The sequence below is a fragment of the Amblyomma maculatum genome, chromosome 1 (genome assembly GCF_055883805.1).
Source record: "Amblyomma maculatum isolate TAMU_Amacu chromosome 1, ASM5588380v1, whole genome shotgun sequence".
In the NCBI taxonomy this organism is placed as follows: domain Eukaryota; kingdom Metazoa; phylum Arthropoda; class Arachnida; order Ixodida; family Ixodidae; genus Amblyomma; species Amblyomma maculatum.
In genome coordinates this window covers 306,039,636-306,063,145 of record NC_139344.1, presented here as the reverse complement: position 1 = coordinate 306,063,145, position 23,510 = coordinate 306,039,636, and the positions used below count along the sequence as shown (strand labels likewise).

At 43.8% G+C, this 23,510-nt stretch overlaps 1 protein-coding gene and 1 long non-coding RNA gene across 3 annotated transcripts in view; both read right to left on the bottom strand.

The window, feature by feature from the left end:
- Nucleotides 1-23,510, bottom strand: part of LOC146206995 (atrial natriuretic peptide-converting enzyme) — a 253,409-nt gene that overhangs the window by 193,463 nt on the left and 36,436 nt on the right. For both annotated transcript variants that reach the window (XM_084591738.1, XM_084591728.1), the window contains 2 exons: nucleotides 4,834-4,951; nucleotides 2,318-2,347 (listed from right to left, as the gene is read on the bottom strand). In XM_084591738.1, coding sequence (XP_084447864.1) covers nucleotides 2,318-2,347; nucleotides 4,834-4,951 — 148 coding nt within the window. The remainder of the gene's footprint in view (nucleotides 1-2,317; nucleotides 2,348-4,833; nucleotides 4,952-23,510) is intronic.
- Nucleotides 19,853-21,554, bottom strand: LOC146206998 (uncharacterized). Its single transcript, XR_014703301.1, has 2 exons — nucleotides 21,345-21,554; nucleotides 19,853-21,243 (listed from the first exon to the last, which is right to left on the bottom strand). It is a non-coding gene; the product is annotated as an uncharacterized LOC146206998 (long non-coding RNA).

The window sequence follows — 23,510 nt, the reverse complement described above, 5'->3', positions numbered from 1 at the left end:
CGTTCACGAAAACAGCAATTTTCTGTCTTCCAGCCGAAACTTCGATTGGAAGGCAAACCATTCGATATATTTTTGTCGCCTATTTTCTGCCGCAAACTGATTTTTACTTGAATAGTAGGTAAATGCTGAATGGAAAGCGAAATGTTATGACAACCCCGAAGGCTCTGTCCGACGAACGGGTGCGTAACAGTTTCGATTGGAAAGAATTTATATGGTGGCGCTACATTGAGGTCAGTTGTTGGTTGGCTCCCTCTTTTCGGTGTCTAGGCAACGACCGTTGCGCGGCCAACGTTACGTGTGCCATCGGGTATTTGTGAGATGGCAAGGATTTCGCCTTCGAAATGGTTTTCATTAAAGAAATTGGCGTTTAACGCAATTATGTTGTTTTTACAGACAGAAAACATGAAATGAAAGACAAGCAGAAAAAAAAGATATATTTGGACCATACTTTTCACTGCGACCGAAAAAAAAAACGCCGCATAAAAGAAACTTGTTATCAATTTACAAAACTTTTCTATCAGTGGTAAACAGAAAAAACTGTAAAATGACAGAAAAAATTGAAAGCAGGAAACATAGCACAATAGAAAATTTCTGGCAGGACAGCTGTCAGAAAACCTGTGTATTTTTCAACAAATATTTTGTACACTGTATTTTTCTTTTGAAGCAAAAGGTTTACTACGCCAGGTAGTTGGAGGCGTCGGGTATACACGGTTTTCACCTTCACGTGACCTTGACAGATACTGCGCCTTTCCTTTCTTATAGACCAATACATTGGAAGTGGAACTTTCACTACGCTGTGACAATAAAATTGCCCTTCAAATGACGTTGACCTACTAATTAAGTGTGGGTGCCCACACTTTAGTTATGTCAGCCGAAATGTATACTGCGTCTTCCTTCCCCAAAAACCTAACCTAAACGGAGAACCAACCCTGGATATCACCTTGAACAATCCTGAAGGTCAAAGAGAGATACTGCGTCTTTCCTTTCCTATAAACCAATGTGCAATATACAAGAAAAAATATCATCTTGACCTGGGTGTCCACAATCACTGACGTCAATGTCGAGTGGGCAGCCACGACTAAGAGTACTTCTTTACGGATCAGCGCTTCCCAGCCATAATCACAATCTGCTGAATAAAGAGCTTTACCATGCGTAACCCACTACAGCCAATTTCACTGCTCTGCAACTTACGTGCAACTGACGTTCTGGATGTCGCCGATTCACAGCGAGCGGAAAATTTTCAAAATATAGACACTCTAAAACATGGTAGTTAATCGCTCCAGCTGTACACACGTGGAGGCGTTGACTGATTCCAACCGGTTGCAACAATATAATTTCACGCCTTACGTCTGGACTGAACAATTGACGCCGAGGATGGGTGCGATTTACAAGAACGAGACGAAACAAGCACAATCTACCAGCTGAATGTTATTCCATTAAAACTTTTGCTTTGGTTTAGCTTCCCAAAGCGAAGCAGGCCGAGGGCACCGGAAGTTTCGATCACCTTAACGTGCGCTGATATCGAGCCTTGTTTTCGATATCCCTCCTTTTTATTTTTAGACGCTTGTTTTACTTTGGAATGAAATTAATTTGGTAGACTGCACCCAATTAGTGCATGCATCCTTGTGAGAAGACATGGTGGAAGGAAACGAAAAGAAATATCGTTTGCACACGTCTTCTAAGTTGTTAGAAATAATGCCACCATCCCATCCTATCACTAAGCTTCTTTTCATGGTCTCCATTATCAACGTTTCACCGATTGCAGACAGGATATATTCATCTCGGTTTTGCTCGTGTTTCTTCCTGTATCTCGGAGTCTTTCAATCCTCGCCGTAAACCTATCCCCACAGGTTGGTGCCGGCAAGATAACAGTGGGCGTTAAATTGCACGATGAATGCTGATAAGAACCAAGAAGAGGCCTCATAACTAGAAAGGAACAAAAACTAGCCGAAATCAACTCCCAGCCTTTGTACGCGTATAGTGCGAGATAAATTCTCTTTTATCCAGTGAGTTTATATCGCCTTGATGAACCATTGAAATCAGCCTTTTAAGACAAGGTGTTCCAAGATAGTGCCTTTTTAATTAAAATTGGTGACCGTGCATCAATTTCATATCCTGATATAATTCAAGTTTATGTGATTTGAGGAACATTTTCTTTGCCTCTAAGTAGAAACATTCCACTGAGAATGTTAATATAGCTTCGCTCGAATAGCCGCTTAACACCTTTAGGCCCAGCAGATTACTACTGCCGCTGCTGCTCACTCGGCGAAGTACTCAAAGTAGAGAAAACAGAGAATGCGCTGGAGTGTTTGCGTACCTGCTGTCCGCTGTCCTTCCAGGAATCGAACTGCAAGGCAAAGACATCCTGTAATGAGAACCTGTGCTCATTGAGAATTGAGGATTTGTCGACTCGCACATTTAAACAACCACTCATACAGGTCACTACCATAAGCTTGTAAGAAAAGCTATTAACTACTCTGAAAAAAGCCCACCACACGTTTACAACTGAGGGAGGCACACGTTGATTCAGTGCTATATTTTAGGTCTTTTATGCTACCATCTCTCACCGCATAGTAATAAATGTAAATAAATGACAAGAAATGGTCATGTGGTATCCGCTCCCCATTAACGCTGTGACGTCATGTGTGTCCCGTTAAGTAAATTTTAACGCGAGTAGGAAGTGGTTATGTCTACATCTTGGTTAACGGAATCGAAGCACGTTCTCTGTGAGATAATGACGACCATAAAGGGGCGTGATCATCATCAGCCTGCAGGGCCTCTCCCATATTTCTCTAATTAACCCGGTTTTGTGCTAGCTGCATCCACCTTTTTACCTCATCCCGCCCAAGAATGTTGAATTGGGCCAGTTGGTGCATTTGCCTTTTAGTAAACATAGCATGAGGGATACACACACGAGCGCTTACTCACAACTGATTTTTTATTGGAAATGCTAACAGAATATATAGGGTACAAAAAAATTATCAAAGACATGAAATAACGGAGGTGAATTGACAAAATTGTGGAAAAAGCAAGTCTGGAAAGATACACAAAACACGTTTCTGCCGACCCCTGCTACGCTTTCCTTCCCTTGAAATCCAGTTTGTTACCCTAAGCGATCATCGGTTATCCTCTCGTCGCACTACATGCCCTGCCCATGCCCATTTCTTCTTCTTAATTTCCACTAGAATGTCGGTAACTCGAGTTATTTCTCTGACCCACTCTGCAAGCTTCCTATCTCTTAATGTTACCCCTACCATTTTTCGTTCCATAGCCCTCTGTGTTGTCCTCAACTTAAGTAGAAGCCTCTTGGTTAGCCTCCACGTTTCAGCCCCATATATAGGTGAGTACAGGTAAGATGCAACTGTTGTATACTTTCCTCTTGTGCGATACAGGTAAGTTGCTAGTCATGATCTTCGAGTGCTTGCCAAATGCGCTCCATTCCAATCTTATTTTTCTTGTTATTTCATTTTCATGGTCCGGATCTGCGGTTACTACCTGTCCTAAGTAGACATATTCGCCTACTACTTCCAGTGCTTCCCCACCTAACGTAAACTAACTGCTGTTCCTTCCCGAGGCTGTTGAACATTACCTTAATCTTTAATCTTCTGCATATTGATTTTTAAGCCTACCTTTCTACTTTTCCTGTCTAAGTCATCAATCATTATTTGCAGTTCATCCCCCGAGTTGCTTAGCAAGGCAATGTCATCAGCAAATCGCAGATTACTGTATTCTCCATCTACCCTTATCCCTAACTGCTCCCATTCCAAGTCTCTGAATACTTCCTCTAAGCAAGCTGTGAATAGTACTGGGGAGATTGTGTCTCCTTGCCTAACACCTTTCTTTATGGGAATTTCGTTACTTTCTTTATGCAGAACTATGGTTGCTGTGCAGCCACTATATATATCTTCCAGCACTTTCACGTACGGCTCGTCTACCCCCTGATTTCGCAATGCCTGCATCACCGCCGAGGTTTCAGCTGAGTCAAATGCTTTTTCGTAATCAATGAATGCTATGTATAAGGGCTGGCTATATTCCGAGCATTTTTCTATCACCTGATTGATGGTATGGATATGATCGATAGTAGAGTACCGTTTCCGTAAACCTGCTTGATCATTTGCTTGATTGCAGCCTAAGGTTGTCCTGATTCTTTTAGCGATTACCTTAGTAGATACCTTATACGTAACAGACAGTAAGCTGATTGGTCTGAAATTTTTAAGGTCCTTAGAGTCCCCTTTCTTGTGAATGAGGATAATGTTTGCATTCTTCCATGGTTCCGGTACCGTCGATGAAACCAGGCACTGCGTATACAGGGTGGCCAGAGGGGGCATGATATCTCTTCTAAATTTATGACTGCTGTCAGGAAATTGAAAAAAGTGTCCTCCAAAAGGGGGCGCTTCTTTCACCAGAGGTTCTTTTCGCGCCGATTCAGAAAAGCACGATGCCGAGAGAAATAGATTCCTTAGGAGTGCTGCCAGAAAAAAATTGCACTTGTTGCACCTATGATGTTTCGTCCAATTCTTGTAAGCCGCATGGTTTAATTTCACCATGTCTATTATGAATGAAAACTGGAATAATCCAAAACAACTTAATTTTCTTGATTCTCCCGTTTCTGAGCGAGCGTCTGAAACGTGGTTGCCGACGCTATACGCTGCAAGTGTGTGCAGAGATGGCTTGTTTTGTCAGCATATTACTATTTCTGACCGCACTTACACATATGACAGGAAGAAAGTTGGTTTAAGGGTTTGGCAAGCTAGGAAGCCCTGCTCCTAACTAGGCAGGGGGAATGATATAACTGCTGCGTGCGGACGGTGAGCGATGTATGAAGAGGCTCACCGCCGTAGTAGACTCCCGCTGCGGCTCCCAGGGTGAGGCAGAGGGCGGCCAGTGAGGCGCAGAGGCATCCAGCAAGCGTGCAACGCCCCCTGGTAAACGTGATCCGGTGGCCTCGCTGCTGCAAATGTTATTTCACATGCTCTGTTGATGGCTGAATACAAGTGCTAAGAAAAAGGTGAGTTTACTTCGACAGTCTGAAAATAACAGTTTGCGACTACCCCAAAAAAGCTTTCATAAGTTTCTTCACTTATAAAAACATATCACAGCTATTCACAACTAGCGCAGATTGCTCTCTCAAAACTGTGTTCTGTGCAAAGTATTATTCCTCGTTGCAAGGAACTGTTGTACTCTTATGCTTTAACGCAGCTTCACATATGCACTTGAAACATGCTGTGAGCGAAGCGTATCATTAGAGGGCTCCTGAAACGCCATTTACGGTCGTATTTTGATCCTACAAGTGTTTAGAGGTGATCTTAGTGAGCATTGAGATGATATTTGAAACTCTCTGCGTGTTAGCTATAATTTACAAATAATTTTTGAAAATTGCCTCTCGCAGCCGAGTAGGCTGACTCACCACCGTGCGTTTTCAGCCGCCCAGCCCATGCGACGTCAATGGAACAAGCGTTATCATTGGCCATGGCCGTATGACGTAAGGTATAATATATGCAATTATAGATTTTAAAATGAGCACTACTTTTTCTTGAAATATTTGTATAATAAAAAAGGTAAAAATTCTGTGCATATTGATGGAAAGACTTCCGGCCGAGAGAGATCCGTCTGCTCGCAAAAGCACGTTTTGAAATCTCGGGATCCCAACTGGTGCTGCTTTGTTTCTGGTTCGGAAGGGACCACCATTGCTGTGTAAAGCCGAGGACAGAAAAGATGTCACAATGCGACATCGTGTCCTAACAAAACAAGGTGGGCCATTGTCGGACAAGCGCCAGGAGTTTGTGGCCGCCACGTTTCCCCTGACGCATACCCAGTTTTACGTAGCAAAGTGGCCTCAACGTGAGAAGTCAATGCCTGAAATCCTCCCTGGGTGCAAGCACGCGTATCGCATTGGAGTGCGTGAAGCATAACGCAAGTTTGGCTGGCGCAGATACCTTCGGCCGCTCTTGCGAAAGGACCGCAACTATAAGTCAAAATGTATGAAAGGGAGCTCGTGCCTGCGCGCGGTACGAGCGCGGATTTTCCACTTCCGCGCGCAGTCGTCATAGTTATTGCTTCCTGGAGCGTTAATTCTGAAAGCGCATAAGGAAAGAAAATTAAGATGAGGCGAGTGAGTGAGATAGTAAACTTTATTAAATGCTTCATTGTTTATCTTCGTCTCTTCAGCCGTGGCTGACGAGCGGTTGGTGCCCCCAGTTCAGGGCACCACTGACTGTCGCCAGCTTGCGAGCTCTTCTGACCAGGTTGAGCTGAGCCTCCCACTGCCTTTCATTTGGATTTGGAACTGTTTGATGTGCACTGCATTCCCACGTTATATGGTACAGGGTAGGGGACCTCCCGCACCATGGGTCTCTGAATTTAGTGTGAGCTGCGAATATGGAAGCACGAATTAAACCGCCGTATATAATTTGTCTGAGTGGTGCAGTGGGCGGTCGCACAGCGGCCGCTTTTCGATGGAAGCGCAAGCAGGCTTTATTCTTCTAGCATTTTCACAACTGATGTATGAACCGGTAGTAGACGCAAGTGCCCTTTCACTTGGACAGATAATGTTTTCTTATCTCCAGTGCAGAAGGTGTTATTTTGACTAAAAAAGCGTGCTCCGCACCTGCACGAGTGCCGTGCGATGTCAGTCAGTGCGGTGTCTCGCCTGAGTCGAATTTGGGGCGTTGAATGCCATAAAACAAAATAAAAAGAGCACAGGTCCCCCTCCTCAACCCCTGCTTATAATTTTACAGTGCGTCCAGTCTAATCTTGATCTTTGCCTTTTAACACCATGCCTTTCTCATTCATGAAGCAGAAAATTTAAGGGGAAATAAGGGGTTCGTTATTATACAATGAAAGGAGCCAACAGTCTGAGAGTCGAAGGAAAACGTAGGTTTCTTTTGTTTTGATATTTTTGTGGTTGATATTGACCAGAATTAGTCATGCAATAATTTTAGTGAGAAAGAATATTAAATAGAAAGTGCAACAAAAAGTAACAAGCGGTATACCGATAAAAACAAAATATATTCCCTATTTTTACCTTGTACTCGCAGACTGTTGGCTCCTTTCATTCTCATTCATGTGTAGAATAATGAAACTGCCATTAACGCTATGTTGATTACGCAGAAATTTCCTTTCTCTTCCTAGCATGGCAAACCATAATTTCCAGGAAGCCCGAAATACCTTAGCAGTACACAAGTTTCCACTGGACAGGATAGCACTGTGATCACGGCATTAATAACACATGTATACACTTAAATTTAGGCTGCATATATACATTTGCAATATGTTTCACACATATATGATGGCTCTATTGCTAGAAGCTATATAAACTAGTGAAACTGTAGCTATGTCTTTGCGCTTTCATCCAGTTAGGTGTTCAACCATCGCTCGAGGCACCTACTGGAAGTGATCCAAATACCACAGCTCTTCCTGTTGAGGTGAGAATATTTTGGGTGGTTCATTTTGTCCAGTGGATGATTCAGGTCTTTTGACATATGGACATGTTTAATTTTCAACTGTACTGAACAGCTTTGTATTGTATTGCATGTGATGGCTCTGTTGCCCGAGTACGTAAGTTATGCAAATTAGTACAACTGCTTTGTGTTCATGTGCTTCCATGACCATGTTCAACCATCACTTGAGGAACCTTCTGGAAGCAATTCAAATGTTGTAGCTCTTACTGTAGGAGGGAGATTATTTTGTTGTTCAAATAGTTCATTTTGTTCAGTGGATGATGCAAGGCTTTAGTGTGCACTGACGCACCAATAAAAGGAACTCGGAGCACATATATTAACTGGACTAACATGGGAGACCCAACGTTCAAAAATAATGAGCTACTAGATTGGTTCATGGAACAATGTAATAGTCTACTGTCCTGCATTGTGTCTTTTGTGTTTGTGCTGCTAATATGCGTCGAAATTGTGCAAAGATTTGAAACTCAACAAACGACAGTTTGTCTGTGCAAAATTTTTATACATATTAGTTCTCCACTTTCAGAATATTTGTGTTGTGTAGCAGGTTCACAATGTTTGCATTTTGTTATGGGCAGTTCACTCTATACAGCACCTGAAAATGAAAGCATGAAAAATTTCAAATATTTAACCATCACTATATGAATATCCTTACTGTGGCAACGCAATGTGGCAGCACCGTCCAGTTGGTAAGTACTTATTGATAAAGCTGTAGTAGTGCTGCAAAAATGCATTAGAGCTATATGATTGATTACATTAAATGTAGATGGGGTCGAATTGCTAACAATTCTAAGTATATGTAATATTTTAAGGTACACAGGTGTCTATAATAATAATAATAATAATAATAATAATAATAATAATAATAATAATAATAATAATAATAATAATAATAAGTTTATTCGGATATGAATCATGTACACAGAACATGCCCACGGGAAGAGGCAAATGGAAGAAGCTGGTGGCATACTTCCTGACGAGGCTTCACCCCGCGTCACACATCAATGGTAAAATGATAGACAAGGTCAGTTTCACCAAAACAAAACAGCAATTAAAAAAAGATCTCATTAGATTTTATTTGGCATTGAAAGAAATTAAACAAGAACCATGGCATCGTAAACAAGGAAAGTACATCAGTAACGCTACAATTCGCGACACAAAATGTAAACAAAATAATAAAGTAAGACAAGCACTACACCTCACATAGATTTAGTGCATTGCCAAGTAGTGGAAAAAGCTACTTCATTTTATTTTTAAATTGAAAAATAGTTTTACTGTTTATACCATCATCAATTATTCAAGGATAGGCATTGCATACTATACTAATTTGATTATATATATTTTGGGTGCCGTAACTTGTCCGGGCACGAATGGGAACAAGAGAGGTAGCACGCAGACTGTAGCCTGTATTTCTGTTCACATATGTATTTCTGAAAGATGTGATGTCTTGCTTAGTTTTGTGAAAGATATGTACTGCAACAGAATACTTATGGCACAGTGGGAATGGAAGAATATGAAGGGCATGAAATAAGTGGTCGCCGTTTAAAGGGTTTGGGGAACGAGCGTGCAAAGCTCTTTTTTGCAAAGAAAATAGTCTGTCTGAACAAGTTTTGTTGCAAGTCCCTCAGATTAGGTTACAGTATACCAGTTGAGAATGGATTAGGGCAAAATACAACTGCTTTTTTATCTGCAAGGGCAACAGGTGTCTGATTGATCACACCAATTGATCGAGCTACCTGCCGACGAACATGACGTAGCATCATTGCCAAAACTAACCAGGCTGCGTGTTTTGCGTCTCGCTCGTATTCTAAAGTCACAACTTGTTGAGACAGGAGCTCGCCTATTCTTTTCACCAGCCTCGGAATTGGTACGAATCCTCTACTACCCGACTGAGAAGCGGAACATGCAGCCTGGTTACATGGTCACCCCAGCCTATGTCACTACGAAAAAATACTCCTAGTAATTTACAGGGGATTACAGATTCAATCAGGGTATCGTTAAACTGGAGTCTAATGGAATAATCTGTAGGCTTAGTTTTAGGACAGAACAATATGAATTTAGTTTTCTTAACATTAAATTTTAATTTATTCACAGCAAGCCAAAGCATCAGCTCATGTAGCCATGAGTTGAAGCGACCCTCCACTTCGCGAAGATCAAAACCAGAAAAAAAAATATTAGAGTGAAATTTCTTGTCAACACAAAAGTTCAAAAAGAGAAGCCTGCCACCAGAGAAGCCGGGGTAGAGGCCGATCAGGGAGCCTGTACAGCTAGGAAAACAAACCTAGCCGCTGTACCAGTGCGTTTTCAATCTCCTCGTGGATCAACACCCATCCCGATGGAAGTGGACGACTCTCTGTTCACTGAAGATGACAACGAGCCGCTAACTGCAGACAGGGATGTCAGTTATGTGCTGCCGTATGATGCCAGCTTCTGCAGGTATTGGTATTTCCACTTCACCAGAGTCTCATCTAGAACCAAAAGCCCCAGCTGCAGACGGACATGGTATTATGCATTACCCTGCAACTGCAGACGGGTTGCACTTATTCAAGCTAGCTCAATGACATACCAAGTAGTATGTCTAGTGGCAGCATACAAGTATTCAAAATTTCCTGATTTAGTTCATCTTTAATGAAAAACCGCATAAAAGCAGATGTCAAACGAAGAACGAGAAGCATACTACGTCTTCAGTGTGTACCTAAATTTCCCTCTCGCTGTTTGAGCTGTTTCTCCTTTGAAAATGGATGTCACCCAACTTTCTGTCCACTGCAGCAGGGTCAAGTAGTGCAGGTTCACAATTATTTCAGCCAAATCAGATGCAGACTTGAGCTTTTAAATAGCATGAAGTTCCACAAATAATGTTACAAAGCTCATCTAAAGCCCCTCGCTAACTTCCTTCTTGGAGTGTTTGAAAGATAGGATCAAGCCTGAGTCGCTTTGGGACGTTAACCCCCACAAACCAAACCAAACCAATCAAGACTGTGTAGTTTTGCAAGTTGTGAACAAACAAGCACATAACACGGTGGTGACGTCGCATCTATGGCTCCTTTCTGGCTCTTAGGAGTGTCCATGTTAGGATGTAAAGAATAGATGCGAGATGGCAGAAGGAGCTATGAAGTTTGCTTCTCTGTAGTGTGCGGGACGTTCGTGCTGGGGCCAAGAAGCAAAGGGGAGAGTTGAAATATATCGGAATTATGGCATTGCATACTCATCATGTCAATAAGTGAAAAAATGTAAAGCTGGGAGCTTCGTTAGCAAGGGGCCTATACCGGGATACGATAGCTTCACTGGGAAGCGCTCGGTGCCCTTTCCTGTGGGCTATGCCAGGCAAGCAAATTTGTCATTTTGCTTTGCTCATTAGGAAACAATATACGACGAAATACACACACGCGACATGTATGCTGCGTCACTGATGTGTTATATGTTCCCTCGTTCACAACCTGCAAAAATACCCTCCCCATGATACAGTCCATTAGAGTGACAGCGCACATAGCTATTATATAAAACTTGACATGATTAAGGATGTGGTAATGTTCACGATTGGTCAACAAATATTGCCTTGTTGAGTCTTTAAAGGCTCAACATACCTTGCACACCACTTACCTCGGACGTGGTGTTAGAATATTCACAGTTGCTTCAAGTAGCAAAAGGGTAATTTTTCCTTATTTAATATGGTCATGTTGTGTCTGCCTAGTGTACATAAGTGCTGTCTTTAGAGCTACCACAGAGCCATCACTTGCACTTTGCTGTTTCATTTTGCACAAAAATTTCAGCGAATCACTAAGATGCACAAGGAGATTTGATTCTGTTGTGAAAAAAAATACAAGTTGCATAGGACTAAATTCTACCTAATTTACCATTGTATTTTTCTGTTTCCTGTTGCTGTTTATAGAACGAAACAAAAAAAAACTGCACACATACTTTGAACTTTGACAGCAGCTTTATTTAGCACAACATTTTAAAGCCAAGACATTCTGAGATGAACATCCACGGCTGCCACATATTAGTTCACAATATTAACAATCACATTGCACCAATCGCGGATGTCAGCGCACTTCGTTTTCAGCGACCATCAAGATGAAACAGGCCAGTCAGCAATCGAGGAACCCCTCTACAAGGAGCGAAAATTCTTTGTGTTAGAGGGGTGGCGGCGGCACAATGTGCGGGCAAACGAGAACTCTTCACTTCAGCATAGTCGGAAGTCTTCCCACTGTGAAGGAAAGATGCTCACTGCAGCGTTCTTTCCTCTGGAAAAGCCAACCAATGGTTGAAGGAAAGGCGGCAGGCTTGTTCTCTGGCTGCGTTGTACCTTCAGTTCTTCAGTTCCTGCAATCTATCGGGATGCAAGGCATCCCTGAGAGGAACGACTACAACTACCAACGTGCATAATTGCTACCTGCCATAAATGCGGCTTGACGATAAGGATGTCTCTCGTAAAACACACAAGTCAAAGTATATGTCATAAGCTTCATAACTAGATGTTGCATCCTTTCATGATAAAAACTTGAAGCTACAATGCAACATATACAGCATATACAATGCAACATATATGGAACAGCAGTGGCATTGTTGTGCAATGCACCTGCTGTGGCACATGTCTGTTGCATTTGGCTATATTTTTAAGAGACCAGCTGCATACTTTAATACTGAAAGCATCATTTTTGCCATTTTTTTTCAGTATATGTGCTGTGAGAAAAGCGAAAGGCAATGCAGCACCTGAATTCTGCCCGCCCCCCCCCCCCCCCTCCTCCTACAATGCATTAAGAAATTAGGAACTGAATATTTAGAACGGGTACTAGGTAGTGTTTTCAGAAGTCAACACAAGAAGACGCTCAGAAAGGTGTGCATACTCATTTTTGGATATTTCAGCGAACAGCCTGTACAGATCTCGACCTTAGATTTGAGATTCATTAGCAGCAAGTGTGCCGAAATCAAATAAGCAGATCATTCTGTAAATGAACAAATCCTAATGAGACGTGGGACTCGTCTCGAAGACATGTTTTCATTCAAGCCTCAAGGTAGCATCCATTTTACCGAGCAAAATCAAACCATATGTGATACGAACGTCGAGCTGCAGCAAAGTTGGGTGTGATTTGAGCAAAGGTCTTCTTGCAAGTCCTGTGGAATGCCAATCTTCACCTAGATAATTCGCTACCGCCACACTTAGAAAAGAGTTGGTGGGAATGGAGTGATAAAGCGGCCACACGACTTTAGCATACCAAGATTTCTTGCCTCAGGAACGGAACGCAGCACTGACCTTCACATATTTGCCGATGCAGGCCTGACAGCATACAGGCTGTAGCATATGAGTGCATACATGAAGCTAAGTTAACAGCTCAGACAGCTCTGTTGCCTGCCAAGATAAGATTGGCTGCACCGAAACCAATGAGTCTGGAGGTGATAACAGCGGAGAGATGAGGGACAAGGAAAGAAGACGACACTGTTATCGCTGCACTGTTGTTACCTTCAAATATGCACCAGCTAGCTCAACTTTCAGTTTCAATGAGTTTGGCTAGTGTCACAAAAGGGGCAGCATTTATATTTTTATAATATTGCAATTAATCATATGCAGTATTCTAGAAGAGTTGATTGAGATATTTCAGTGTATTCTGTGTGCCTCTGCCTTGTCGGTAATGTCAAGAGCACGCGTACGTGCGTGTTCTCGTCGCGGGGTAGTTTCCGTGCAGTTAGACAAACCTCCTCGCAATGCGCGAGCGGGGGCGTACTTCCAGCTTGTTTTGCAAAGTGACCCCTAGCAGGACCGAAGTTGTTGGCGTACGTGCATTCTCTTTCGATTGTTTTGGTTTGTGACTTACTAACATGGCGGCCATGCAGTGTGGAAGTTGCGGGGCCTACGTGCCCCTTCCTGTGTGTGCACTTGTGCGTGTTTGTTTCTACGGACCCTGACTTGGGGAGGGAACTATTGAGTGGGCGTGTCCTGCCAATTTGTCAATCGACGGCTAGCAAAGAAGCCGACTCGAACCCAACGGCAGTGCGCCTCTCGCCTCCAAGCACTCCGGGCTCCCCGAACCGCCGCAGCATCGCACCACGAATACTTCGCCCCAGGGCTCCGGAAGGACCATCGCCTTCGAGAGCTCCCCATCTGCGTCGTCTTTGTGAGTGGAGTGCCGCCGCGCTCGTCGGACAATATGCCCGTTTCCTAATTTCTTCTGAACTTTTTCTACACTCGTTTTATCTTGTTTTAAACGTCTGTGTTCAATTTGCATGTAGCTTGATAGTGAGAATTTTGACTGATGCATTTGTAATTGCTAGTTTTTTCATGTACACTACCTTAACTGTGTTGTTTTAAATGTCTGTAAATGCTTGCGTCGTACAATCCTGTGTATAATACTGAGAATATATAGTTGTTTTTCCATCATTGACTTCGTGGCCCTGTTCTCATTCGCAACGCTGAACATAACCGGCTAACGCTGGGTGTCAAAGTTCCAACAACCTTTGCCTCGATTCGAGAAGGTGTCTCACACCCCTTCCGGAGCCGTGATAGCTAGACAGGAATTGATGTCAGTGTTGATAGCAGAACAGTTGCTGTCCACCATGGAGGCTACCTTGCGTCGTATGTAGGCCGGGCGGAAAGTTTGTTGGAACTTTGACTGTTGAAGGAGGAAACACTATAATTACTCCTTGTTCACCTCTAACTGTTCGCTTGCAATAAGCTGTCTGATGCGCGAATTAAGGGTTCGTTTGACCTGTTGCAGTCTCCGACCTCAAGGTATTTTTGCCGGCACAAAGTGCAGTCAGAGACCTATTCGCCAGCTATTTTACCCCGTATAACCGGAGCACAAAATTGGAAAGGCATGTACCTGGTGTTTCACGAGAGAGAACCCAGCTCCACCAACAACTGAATACTGCTCCTGCTGCATGCAATGCAGGTTCTTAATAACTTGATCACCGCCGTCCACCACCCAGCTTCATGACTGTTAGTAAGCTCAGCCTGGACTCAAAAAACATTATCTTGCACAATATGGTCCCTAAAACTTGACTGCATGCAATACCCGAGACATCAACTTTCCACTGGGTCCGCAGTGAACGTGGAGAGACCAAGAGAATTGGTAGGAAAGTAAAAAGAACATAAAGCATCAGGACAACTAACAAAGGAAAATCAACCACATCTTGCTGGAGAGAGTTGGCGATAGATGCTGAACTAACGGGCTCCTCAAATGCTACTTGCGGTAATATCCTAATGCAAGAAATCAATGAGGTGGTCTTTGCAAGTATTCGAGTCCAATTGGAAAGCTTTGTGTGGAGCCTACCTTTTAGAAATAAATTTTAAAAAGTGCTCCTGGTAACGCTCGCAACCGACTTGGGCAACACATTCCCACTTGCGAACCTCGCCAATCATGCCAGTGGGCCCTTAACGTCACCTACAGTACCTCATCTGAGCGATAACTAGCAGTCAGTGCTGTGGTCCATGTCTGCCACCTCTTCATTGCTTGAACACCGATTATTCCCAACTTCTCACATTATGTCCCCTTTTTCTTGACAGGTCTGCCCGCATTTCTTCCTCGCCTTCTGGTACATCAAAACCATTTGCACGAAGGAAAGCCCTGTACAGCTGACTTGAACAATCTCACCGTGGGCACAGCATGACCATGAAAAAAAGCTTCTGTAATCATAGTTGAGCCTATCACCAGCCAGCTTCACAACCACCATTGCGCAGCCAGCCTTAAACGAAATAGGCCTTGAAGTTTATTGGTACAAAATGCTACATGTGGTCAATGAGTGGCTGTAGAAATGGTGTTGGGAGGTTACACATTAGACAAGCTGCGCTTCTTCTCCTTGGCTGGAACCTGGCCTTGCTTTCTTCGACTTGTTAAACAGAATAAGGACATTTCTTAACAACCCAGTCAGGTGGCACAGGACGTGCCTAGCTTGGAATGAAAGACACTTTCGCATAACGATGATAACACAAGATGGTCGATCTGGAAGCCTAAAGAGGGATTGATCACTCTCTTTAGTGCCCCAATACAGAGAGCCAGAAATGAAAAATAGTCAGGTTTCAGACAAACACTGCAGATCTGTCTTAAAAGAAAATATTTCAGTGTAAAGAATCTTGTTATACCAGCTCTAAAATACCACTGGAAACATGACCACAGTTCATAAATGAAGCTGCGCCTGGATATACGCAGCAGACACCACCATTCACAACGGTCAACTAAACACATCCTCACTGCTAGCATGACACATGTCCAACTAGCTAGGTCTCCTGCACATCATATGAAACCAGGCAGAACATGGCAAAGCATTCTCTAAAATACATGACTCACTGTCCAAAACTTTGATAAATACTACATATGATTGCGAAAACATCAGGACATCTAAAGGAAACTGCACATCAACAATATGCAACCAATGGCACAAGCTCTAACATGGATACTGCTACACCTACGAAACAAAGTGGAAGCGGAAAACTAATGTCACATCCAGTTCGAACACCAATATCTTGAGTGTAGGTTATTGCAGCCATTCCCAACAGAAATAACGGCATCCGGCTCTGCATGAACTTGAGGCAGGCCAACAAAGCTGACCGAAAACTGATACCCAATGCCAATGGTTCAATCAGCAGCAGGACCGAGTTCAGTGGTATCATCAGCAGAAACTTTGAAGAAGCTTCCTGGGGCATTACCTTTAGCAGATATTGTAGACAGCAATGTTTGTGAGAGTACTTCAAGCAACACAAAAGAAGGCAAGCGCTCAAGTACTGAGAAAAAACAAGCAATGTTTCAAAAATGTCACGGCATATAGCAAGAATATTGAACAGACCAAAACTTCAGGAAAGGTATTACATATGCTAAAGCATGACCAACTAAGAGTGAACTGAAAGTAGTGTGTATTTGCTGCCAATAAATTAAACATGCAAATGAAATTGACAGAACCAATAGAGATGAGAACACCCCAGACAATGTCAATGAGCTGCAAGGATTCATGGAATTTGCCTACTTTGAGAATAACTCACGGCACAGCTTGCATCCTAGATAGTCCACTGCAAAAACTGTCCCTCCCCCCCCCCCCCCCCTCCTCTAAGGAAATTCCCAAGCGCGCTAAATTCTGCTTAGGTGCAGTAATGTGAAAGCCCTCCGAATTATGTCACACTGGTTAGTGGATTGGCCCGAAATTACACTAGCAAACTTCAGCCGTACTCGGCCAGATGCCGTATGTGTATGCCATATTTACCCAGGTTAAATGAAGGAGCGGCGCAGGTGGAACTTCGTGAGAACGATGTTCGCCGCACAGCTGAACAGTGTGTTGCAGTTTGAACTTGATGAAGAGAATGACGTTTACTGCATAGCATGAAAGTGTGTTTCAGAGTGCGTTGCTCGTACCGTAGACGGGGAATGCCTCAACCCACGGAACCGAAGCAGAAGCCAGTGGGGACAATGCCTTGGCATATAGGCCGCTGCAACCGTTGAAGCCGACAGCCAACCGTCACTCACCCACACAGCTAGTCTAAACACTCTGCCCCGGGGCACGTAACCTCTTTCCCTTCTATAAGTGCTCCCTTCTTTCTCCACTTCTTGCAAATTTCATCATGGTCTTCTTCTGTAAAGCTGTAAACCCTTCTGTACCATTCTTTCTTCCTTGTGCTCTGTTCTATATTGCCTCTCTTTTTCCCATGACAATCCGGCAGGAAGAAGCGACCATGAAAAGAAGTCGAAAAGGAGGACACAGGCGGATAGAAAAGCAACTGAAAAAACTAGAAACATATTCACTGATCGCAAAAAAAACAACAAAACAAGCGACGCTATCGACAATGTTCAGGCCCCAGGCTCTAGAAATTATAAAGAGAATAAGTTAAAAGCATCCTCATCAACAGTACCAAATGAATGAATTATGAAAGAATCTCCTCGTTCTATAAAGCGCGAGAGGGATAAATACTAGACGAGGCAATGACAATGCCTCCAGCCCGAACAAGTGATTCCTTTGAGACAGGCACCAAAGAGAGAAGCAATGGCTACCGTAGCTGGCAGAATTCGTGTATATTCACTGCTGAAAGGAAAGTGGGATAGTGCACAGTAGATACAGCTGATAACCAAGGAAGAGGGGATTATGTCCAGGCATAACAGCTGGTGGTAGCCGAGACGGCTAAAGTAAGGCTTTCAGAGCATTAGAGCTACTCCTCCCATGCACGAACCTTAAATTTAATGCAATGTTGACTTTGAACTCTCAAGCTGTGCAGTAAACATTGTCAATATAGCTCAGGCACGAGAGCACCATGCTATTGCCACAGCCTATCACACCTCGTTGTAAACCTGAAACACACTCTTGCAGTGAACAGTAAGCATCATTGTCTCCATCAATTTTTAACGGCAAGACATTTTTGTGCTCTACAGTGAACATCATCATCTTCAAGTTTAATCTGCGGTGCTCCGTCATTAAACCTAGGTAAATACGCTCTACACATACGCCCACTTGCTAAGGGCAGCTGCAACCGTGCCAGACAGGCTGCCGGGACTATCGAACAATGGGAAGCCAGGCTAGCCCTTTGCCAAAAAGTGCTTAGCAAGAACGCAAGAGAGCCAAGATCGAAGCGGGAGCAGCGACTGTTTCTGCGGCATATAGCTAGCGCTCATGAAATTTGGTTCAAACATAGTTGAACCTCCACAACGTTTTGAAAATTGCAGTACTGCCCCTACACTTTCGAAAACACAAGCCAAAAGGACCAGCTACTACTGCAGCTTGGAGATAAGAAATGTGATATTCTGCAAGTGTATTTGACTGTAAATAATTTGAAACTAATATTTCAGCTCATAACATATAGCAACAGGAGTTGTGGTTTGATCTGTGCTTCCCCTGTATTACTACACTACTGGAATGGATGCATTCTGCGATTTGTTACCATGCATTCACGGCTAGGGGTTTCAATGATAATGGTAAATGATATAATAAACATCCCAGCATCCCCAGAACTCATCATGTGCGCAGACGACACCAATGTATTCTTTTCCTCACACAATATTGCTCAACTTCAGAATGATGCAAACGCCTATTTAAAATCGTTGTCAGTATGGCTGAAAGCGAACAGACTGCAGCTAAATGTGGGAAAGACGAAATATATTGTTTTCTGCCCAATTAATAAACCAACAGGCCCTGAGATGCACCTCATGTACAATAATGACCCTATAAGCCAAGTAAGAGAACAACAGTTCTTAGGGGTATGGTTCAATGAACACCTGAATTGGAACACTCATGTTAATTACCATACGGTGGAGCTATCAAAAACTGTTGGGGTTTTCTATAGAATAATGCATCTAATGCCACTGTGGTTAAAGAAGGAGCTCTATTAGGCACATTTTTACAGTAAACTTACTTATGCTGCTTTAGTATGGGGCACAATGACAAATAATAATTACAGGAAACTGGTCCTCTTACAGAAGAAAGTTCTCCGCATTTCCTCAAATTTCCATGGCCATAATGTGAGCTTGCGAACAGCTCCACTTATCAGTCAGTACGACATACTAAGAGCGGACCAAGTATATTTGAAATCGCTGCGTTCCTTCCAAGACAACAGGAGAGTGGACAAAATAAATACTCCACTCTAAGCCACTGCCTCAGGCCAAAAGCAATATGTACGCCCAGGGTACGAACCAATTACGGAAAACAAACATTACAGTTCCAAGCAATACAAATAATGAATCAAGTGGAAGAATTAGTAGATTTCAACTGCTCAAAACGCAAATTTAAAAAGCAGATCAAGGAAATGTTAATACGGCAAAATTTGTATTTCGGAACTGAATAACTGCTCAGATTTCACAATCTCTTATGTGATCCATCTTATGTGCGCTTTCAGGCAATGCAGAACGTGGCTTTCAGAATACAATTCGCATATCTTGTTGTCTTTAGCACTTATTTTTCTTAGTGTGTACAGCCATCTCAGTAGGTTGTTTTTTATAAATTATAGGAACTGTTCATGTGTATTCATATCAGTTTTATTTTCTTAAATTGTTCCATGTAAATGAAAATGTTTTCTGCGAAATGTATGATTTTGAAATGAAAATTTTTACTTGTGTAATTAGTATATGGTAGAAGTAATTGTAACCATTTTTCACTGTCGGTATTATGTGCGTTTTTATCCTGACAGTACGTGAAATGGCAAACTGTTACTGATACCTGTTTTTAATTTTTAATGCCAGAATCTGTGTGGGGGGCAGGGGCCTCTGTCAGGCTTTCACATTAGACTTTAGTCCCTGCCTCCTCTCGCTTGTACGAGGAATCAATAAACCAATTCCAATTCCAATAAACAAACCTTTAAGCACTCATTTCCTTGCGTCAGTATTGCGCACTCACATGGTAACCATAGTAACATTACATATAGGTTATACCTGCTTAGTCGAGGCTGCCTCAGCACAAGCCTTCTGTCTTTTTGTTTTTTCCTGCAAAATTCTATTTTTAATGAATGAATATTTATTGTAGATGCTTGGAAGCATGAGCCCAGACAGAATTGGTGATATGCTCAGCTTTGTCCTCCATTCTAGCAACTTGTTGTTTGGATGTATATTCTTTTTGGTTACGATTTGAACTTCCTTCTAGGCTTTGTTCATTTTTCGCTAGCAAACAGTCGTATACCTTTCTTGCTTGTACATCTACAAATTCTACGATATACATCCACTTTAGATGAATGAGATGTGTGTTCATAAACAGGGCCACAAAGCAGACATTCGACAAAGTGCATAACTTGGCATTAATGAAATAACATTATCTATTTTCCACCCTAAAAATAAACTGCCACTACCATGCACCACTGTAAGCAGAGCGCCAGGTACACGTGATACATATCAAAGGGCAGCATGCAGGGAAGCGACAGTCGCCTGAAATTAAAGGGGAAGGAGCCTGAATCCTAAGTAGGTGGTGGTGAACTCTTTTATGTATTTATTTATTTATTCAAATACCCTAAAGGCCCTCCGGGGAGGGTATCACATAGGGGGACACACGAAGTACTTTGATTGCACATAGTTCAATAACAGAAAAGAGAAACAAAATACAAACACAATTTTAGAACTACTGTAGAACAACACTAGAACGCAAAAAGCGTAAAAATTCGAACAGTTCAGATTAATACAAAAGCAAAGAAAAAAACATCTTACAGCTCAGATTAAGAACAGAAAAACATCTGAAAGAAGTTAGTGGTATTCGAAAGAGCACAAAAGAAGGATTAAAAACTCTATATAATATAAGTCAGTGGTGTACAGGGACGTCACATTCTGATGTGAGTATGCAGCATTTTGTGAAATTTGTCTGGGTGAATCTCGGTGGCAATATTTGATGGTAGGTTATTCCAGTCACTTATAGTTCAAGGTACGCCCTTATTTTTGGGCGTAAAAACGACGCCCAAAAATAAGGGATCAGTGAGAGGACCTGCTGCGCTGGCTTAGAGGAGGTCGACGGGGATCCCTTTGGATGTCGCGGCCTCCACCGCGCGCTGGCTAAGACAACAAAGTTGTGCTGCCGGCCTGCATCGTAGCCGCGTTCGGTGCGAATTTTAATCGGCGACCTATGTACGATTCTGCTGGCAGCTTCCCACACCTCCTCTTTATGCAGCATAATCCTACGTAGGTCGCCGACGGAAATTCGCGCCGAACACGGCTAACGACGAAGGCCGGCAGCACCACTTTGTTGCTTGTGTCTAAGGCCTCTGGGCCTTAGAGACACACTTCAGAACGCCGGATGTTCAGTAATGCAGCCGCCGTCCTGTTGGCACACCACCACCTCCGGAACGCTATGGCAGCGCACATCTTCAGGTGTGGGCATGCTTTCACAGCGGCCGCAGCGGCACCTGCGTATACGTAAAATGTGAGAAGGCGCCGAAACGGCTTTCCGTGAAATAATAAAGTTGCAATAAGTTATGTGTCGTGGCGCGCGCGCCACGGAACGCACCATGGTAGGTCGTCGTCTCCGTCGCCACCGGGTGATTCAGACGGGCCAGGCGATGACATGCTGCTGTCGTCGCTGTAGTCAAGCGGGTCACGAAATAGGGTATACTCGTAGGAATCAAAGTTCAACTCGGCGGCAGCTTCGTGGATCGTCGCTTCGAGCTTGGGATCCATGGCGACCGGAGTCGCGCCAACCGCAAACACGAAGGGCAAAATATCGGAGCACCACCGGAAGTAAACAAACCGAGAGTCAAGACAACATGGACGGGGCGTTGAGGGTGGCGCTGGTGAACACTCTCAAGGTTCGTATACAGACAACATAAATACCCAAGAAGCATCTTACAAGGGCACAATGGGATCGGCTTGAAGCCGTAAATCGAGAAGCTATGAGGACCATAACATGCCTTCCACGAATCACACCGGTCGTAGCGTTACAGGAGAATGCGCAGCTCAACACCATCGATGAACTGGTGCAGCAGCGCCGTGATGCTCGCACACTCAAGGCCACTTTGTCACATTCCACGCATGCACTGAGGGCGTATGCAACGTCACAAATTATTCTTCAGCCACCTGCGCCAGTTCTCCCTCCCTGGAAATGTATACAGTTAGGAGACAACAAGCCAACTGACATCCGCAGACCGACGTCTGCCAACTCTGCATCGTTGCTACGCCAGAGATTTGAAGAGCAAGATACTAACCTGCCTCAAGATTCCATAGTAGTGTACGTAGATGGAAGCCTGCAAGGCTGTGAAGCCAAAACAGCAATCTACTGTCCACGGAGACCTAGCCTGAATCAGACAACTACGTTTCAGCTTTCGGAACCACTTACATCTTTCTGCGCTGAGCTTGTGGCAGTTCAGGAGGCACCCTGCTCCGTGACTTCTATAACCATGCTCCCTACAGCCCACGTTGTCATCCGCACTGACGCACTTCAAGCAGTACGTCTGCTATGAGGGCCATAACATGCCTTCCACGAATCACACCGGTCGTAGCGTTAAAGGAGAATGCGCAGCTCAACACCATCGATGAACTGGTGCAGCAGCGCCGTGATGCTCGCAGACTCAAGGCCACTTTGTCACATTCCACGCAAGCACTGAGGGCGTATGCAACGTCACACATTATTCTTCAGCCACCTGCGCCAGTTCTCCCTTTCTGGAAATTTATACAGTTAGGAGACAACGAGCCAACTGACATCCGCAGACCGACGTCTGCCAACTCTGCATCGTTGCTACGCCAGAGATTTGAAGAGCAAGATACTAACCTGCCTCAAGATTCCATAGTAGTGTACGTAGATGGAAGCCTGCAAGGCTGTGAAGCCAAAACGGCAATCTACTGTCCACGGAGACCTAGCCTGAATCAGACAACTACGTTTCAGCTTTCGGAACCACTTACATCTTTCTGCGTTGAGCTTGTGGCAGTTCAGGAGGCACTCTGCTCCGTGACTTCTATAACCATGCTCCCTACAGCCCACGTTGTCATCCGCACTGACGCACTTCAAGCAGTACGTCTGCTCCGACGTGTCAGCCGCTGCCCTAAAATTTGCCAAGACATCCACCAGTTGGCGGCGCGCATCCCACAATCAATACGCATTGAGTGGGTCCCACGGGATCTGCTGCCTTCCCAAAGTCAAGCTGATTTTGCAACCCGCCTCGTGAACCAAGACGCATCAATCCCACGGCTTCTCGAAGTCGACGACACTACCCTCCTTTTGTCAAGAAAGGAGCACCTCCGGCGCCGCACACGTGCACTTATCCCTCCGTGTGCGATATCCCTTCCCCGCGGTCTCACCCGTGCAGAGGAGGTTGCACTTAGGAGGATCCGGGTCGGTGTTGCCCTTACACCAGCTGTAACTAGGACGTGGTCATACTTCCAACACTTATATCCTCGCCCAGGATGCCCGATCTGTAACAACGAAGATGTCGAGGCCGACATCCACCACTTGCTGTAGGACTGCCCAGCACTCAAGCCAACACGAATCCGGCACCTGAGCATAGCTGGCCTTTCAGCAACCAATCCTGCCTCATACGTCACTTGGACGCAGGGATCTTAATTATCCTCGCTGACTTCTGGACTTCATAAAAGCAGCCAATCTTTTTCCATTCAATTAATCATTTATTCATCCTTCATCTCATAACCTACTGATGCCCTGAGGCAATAAATATCGACTAAA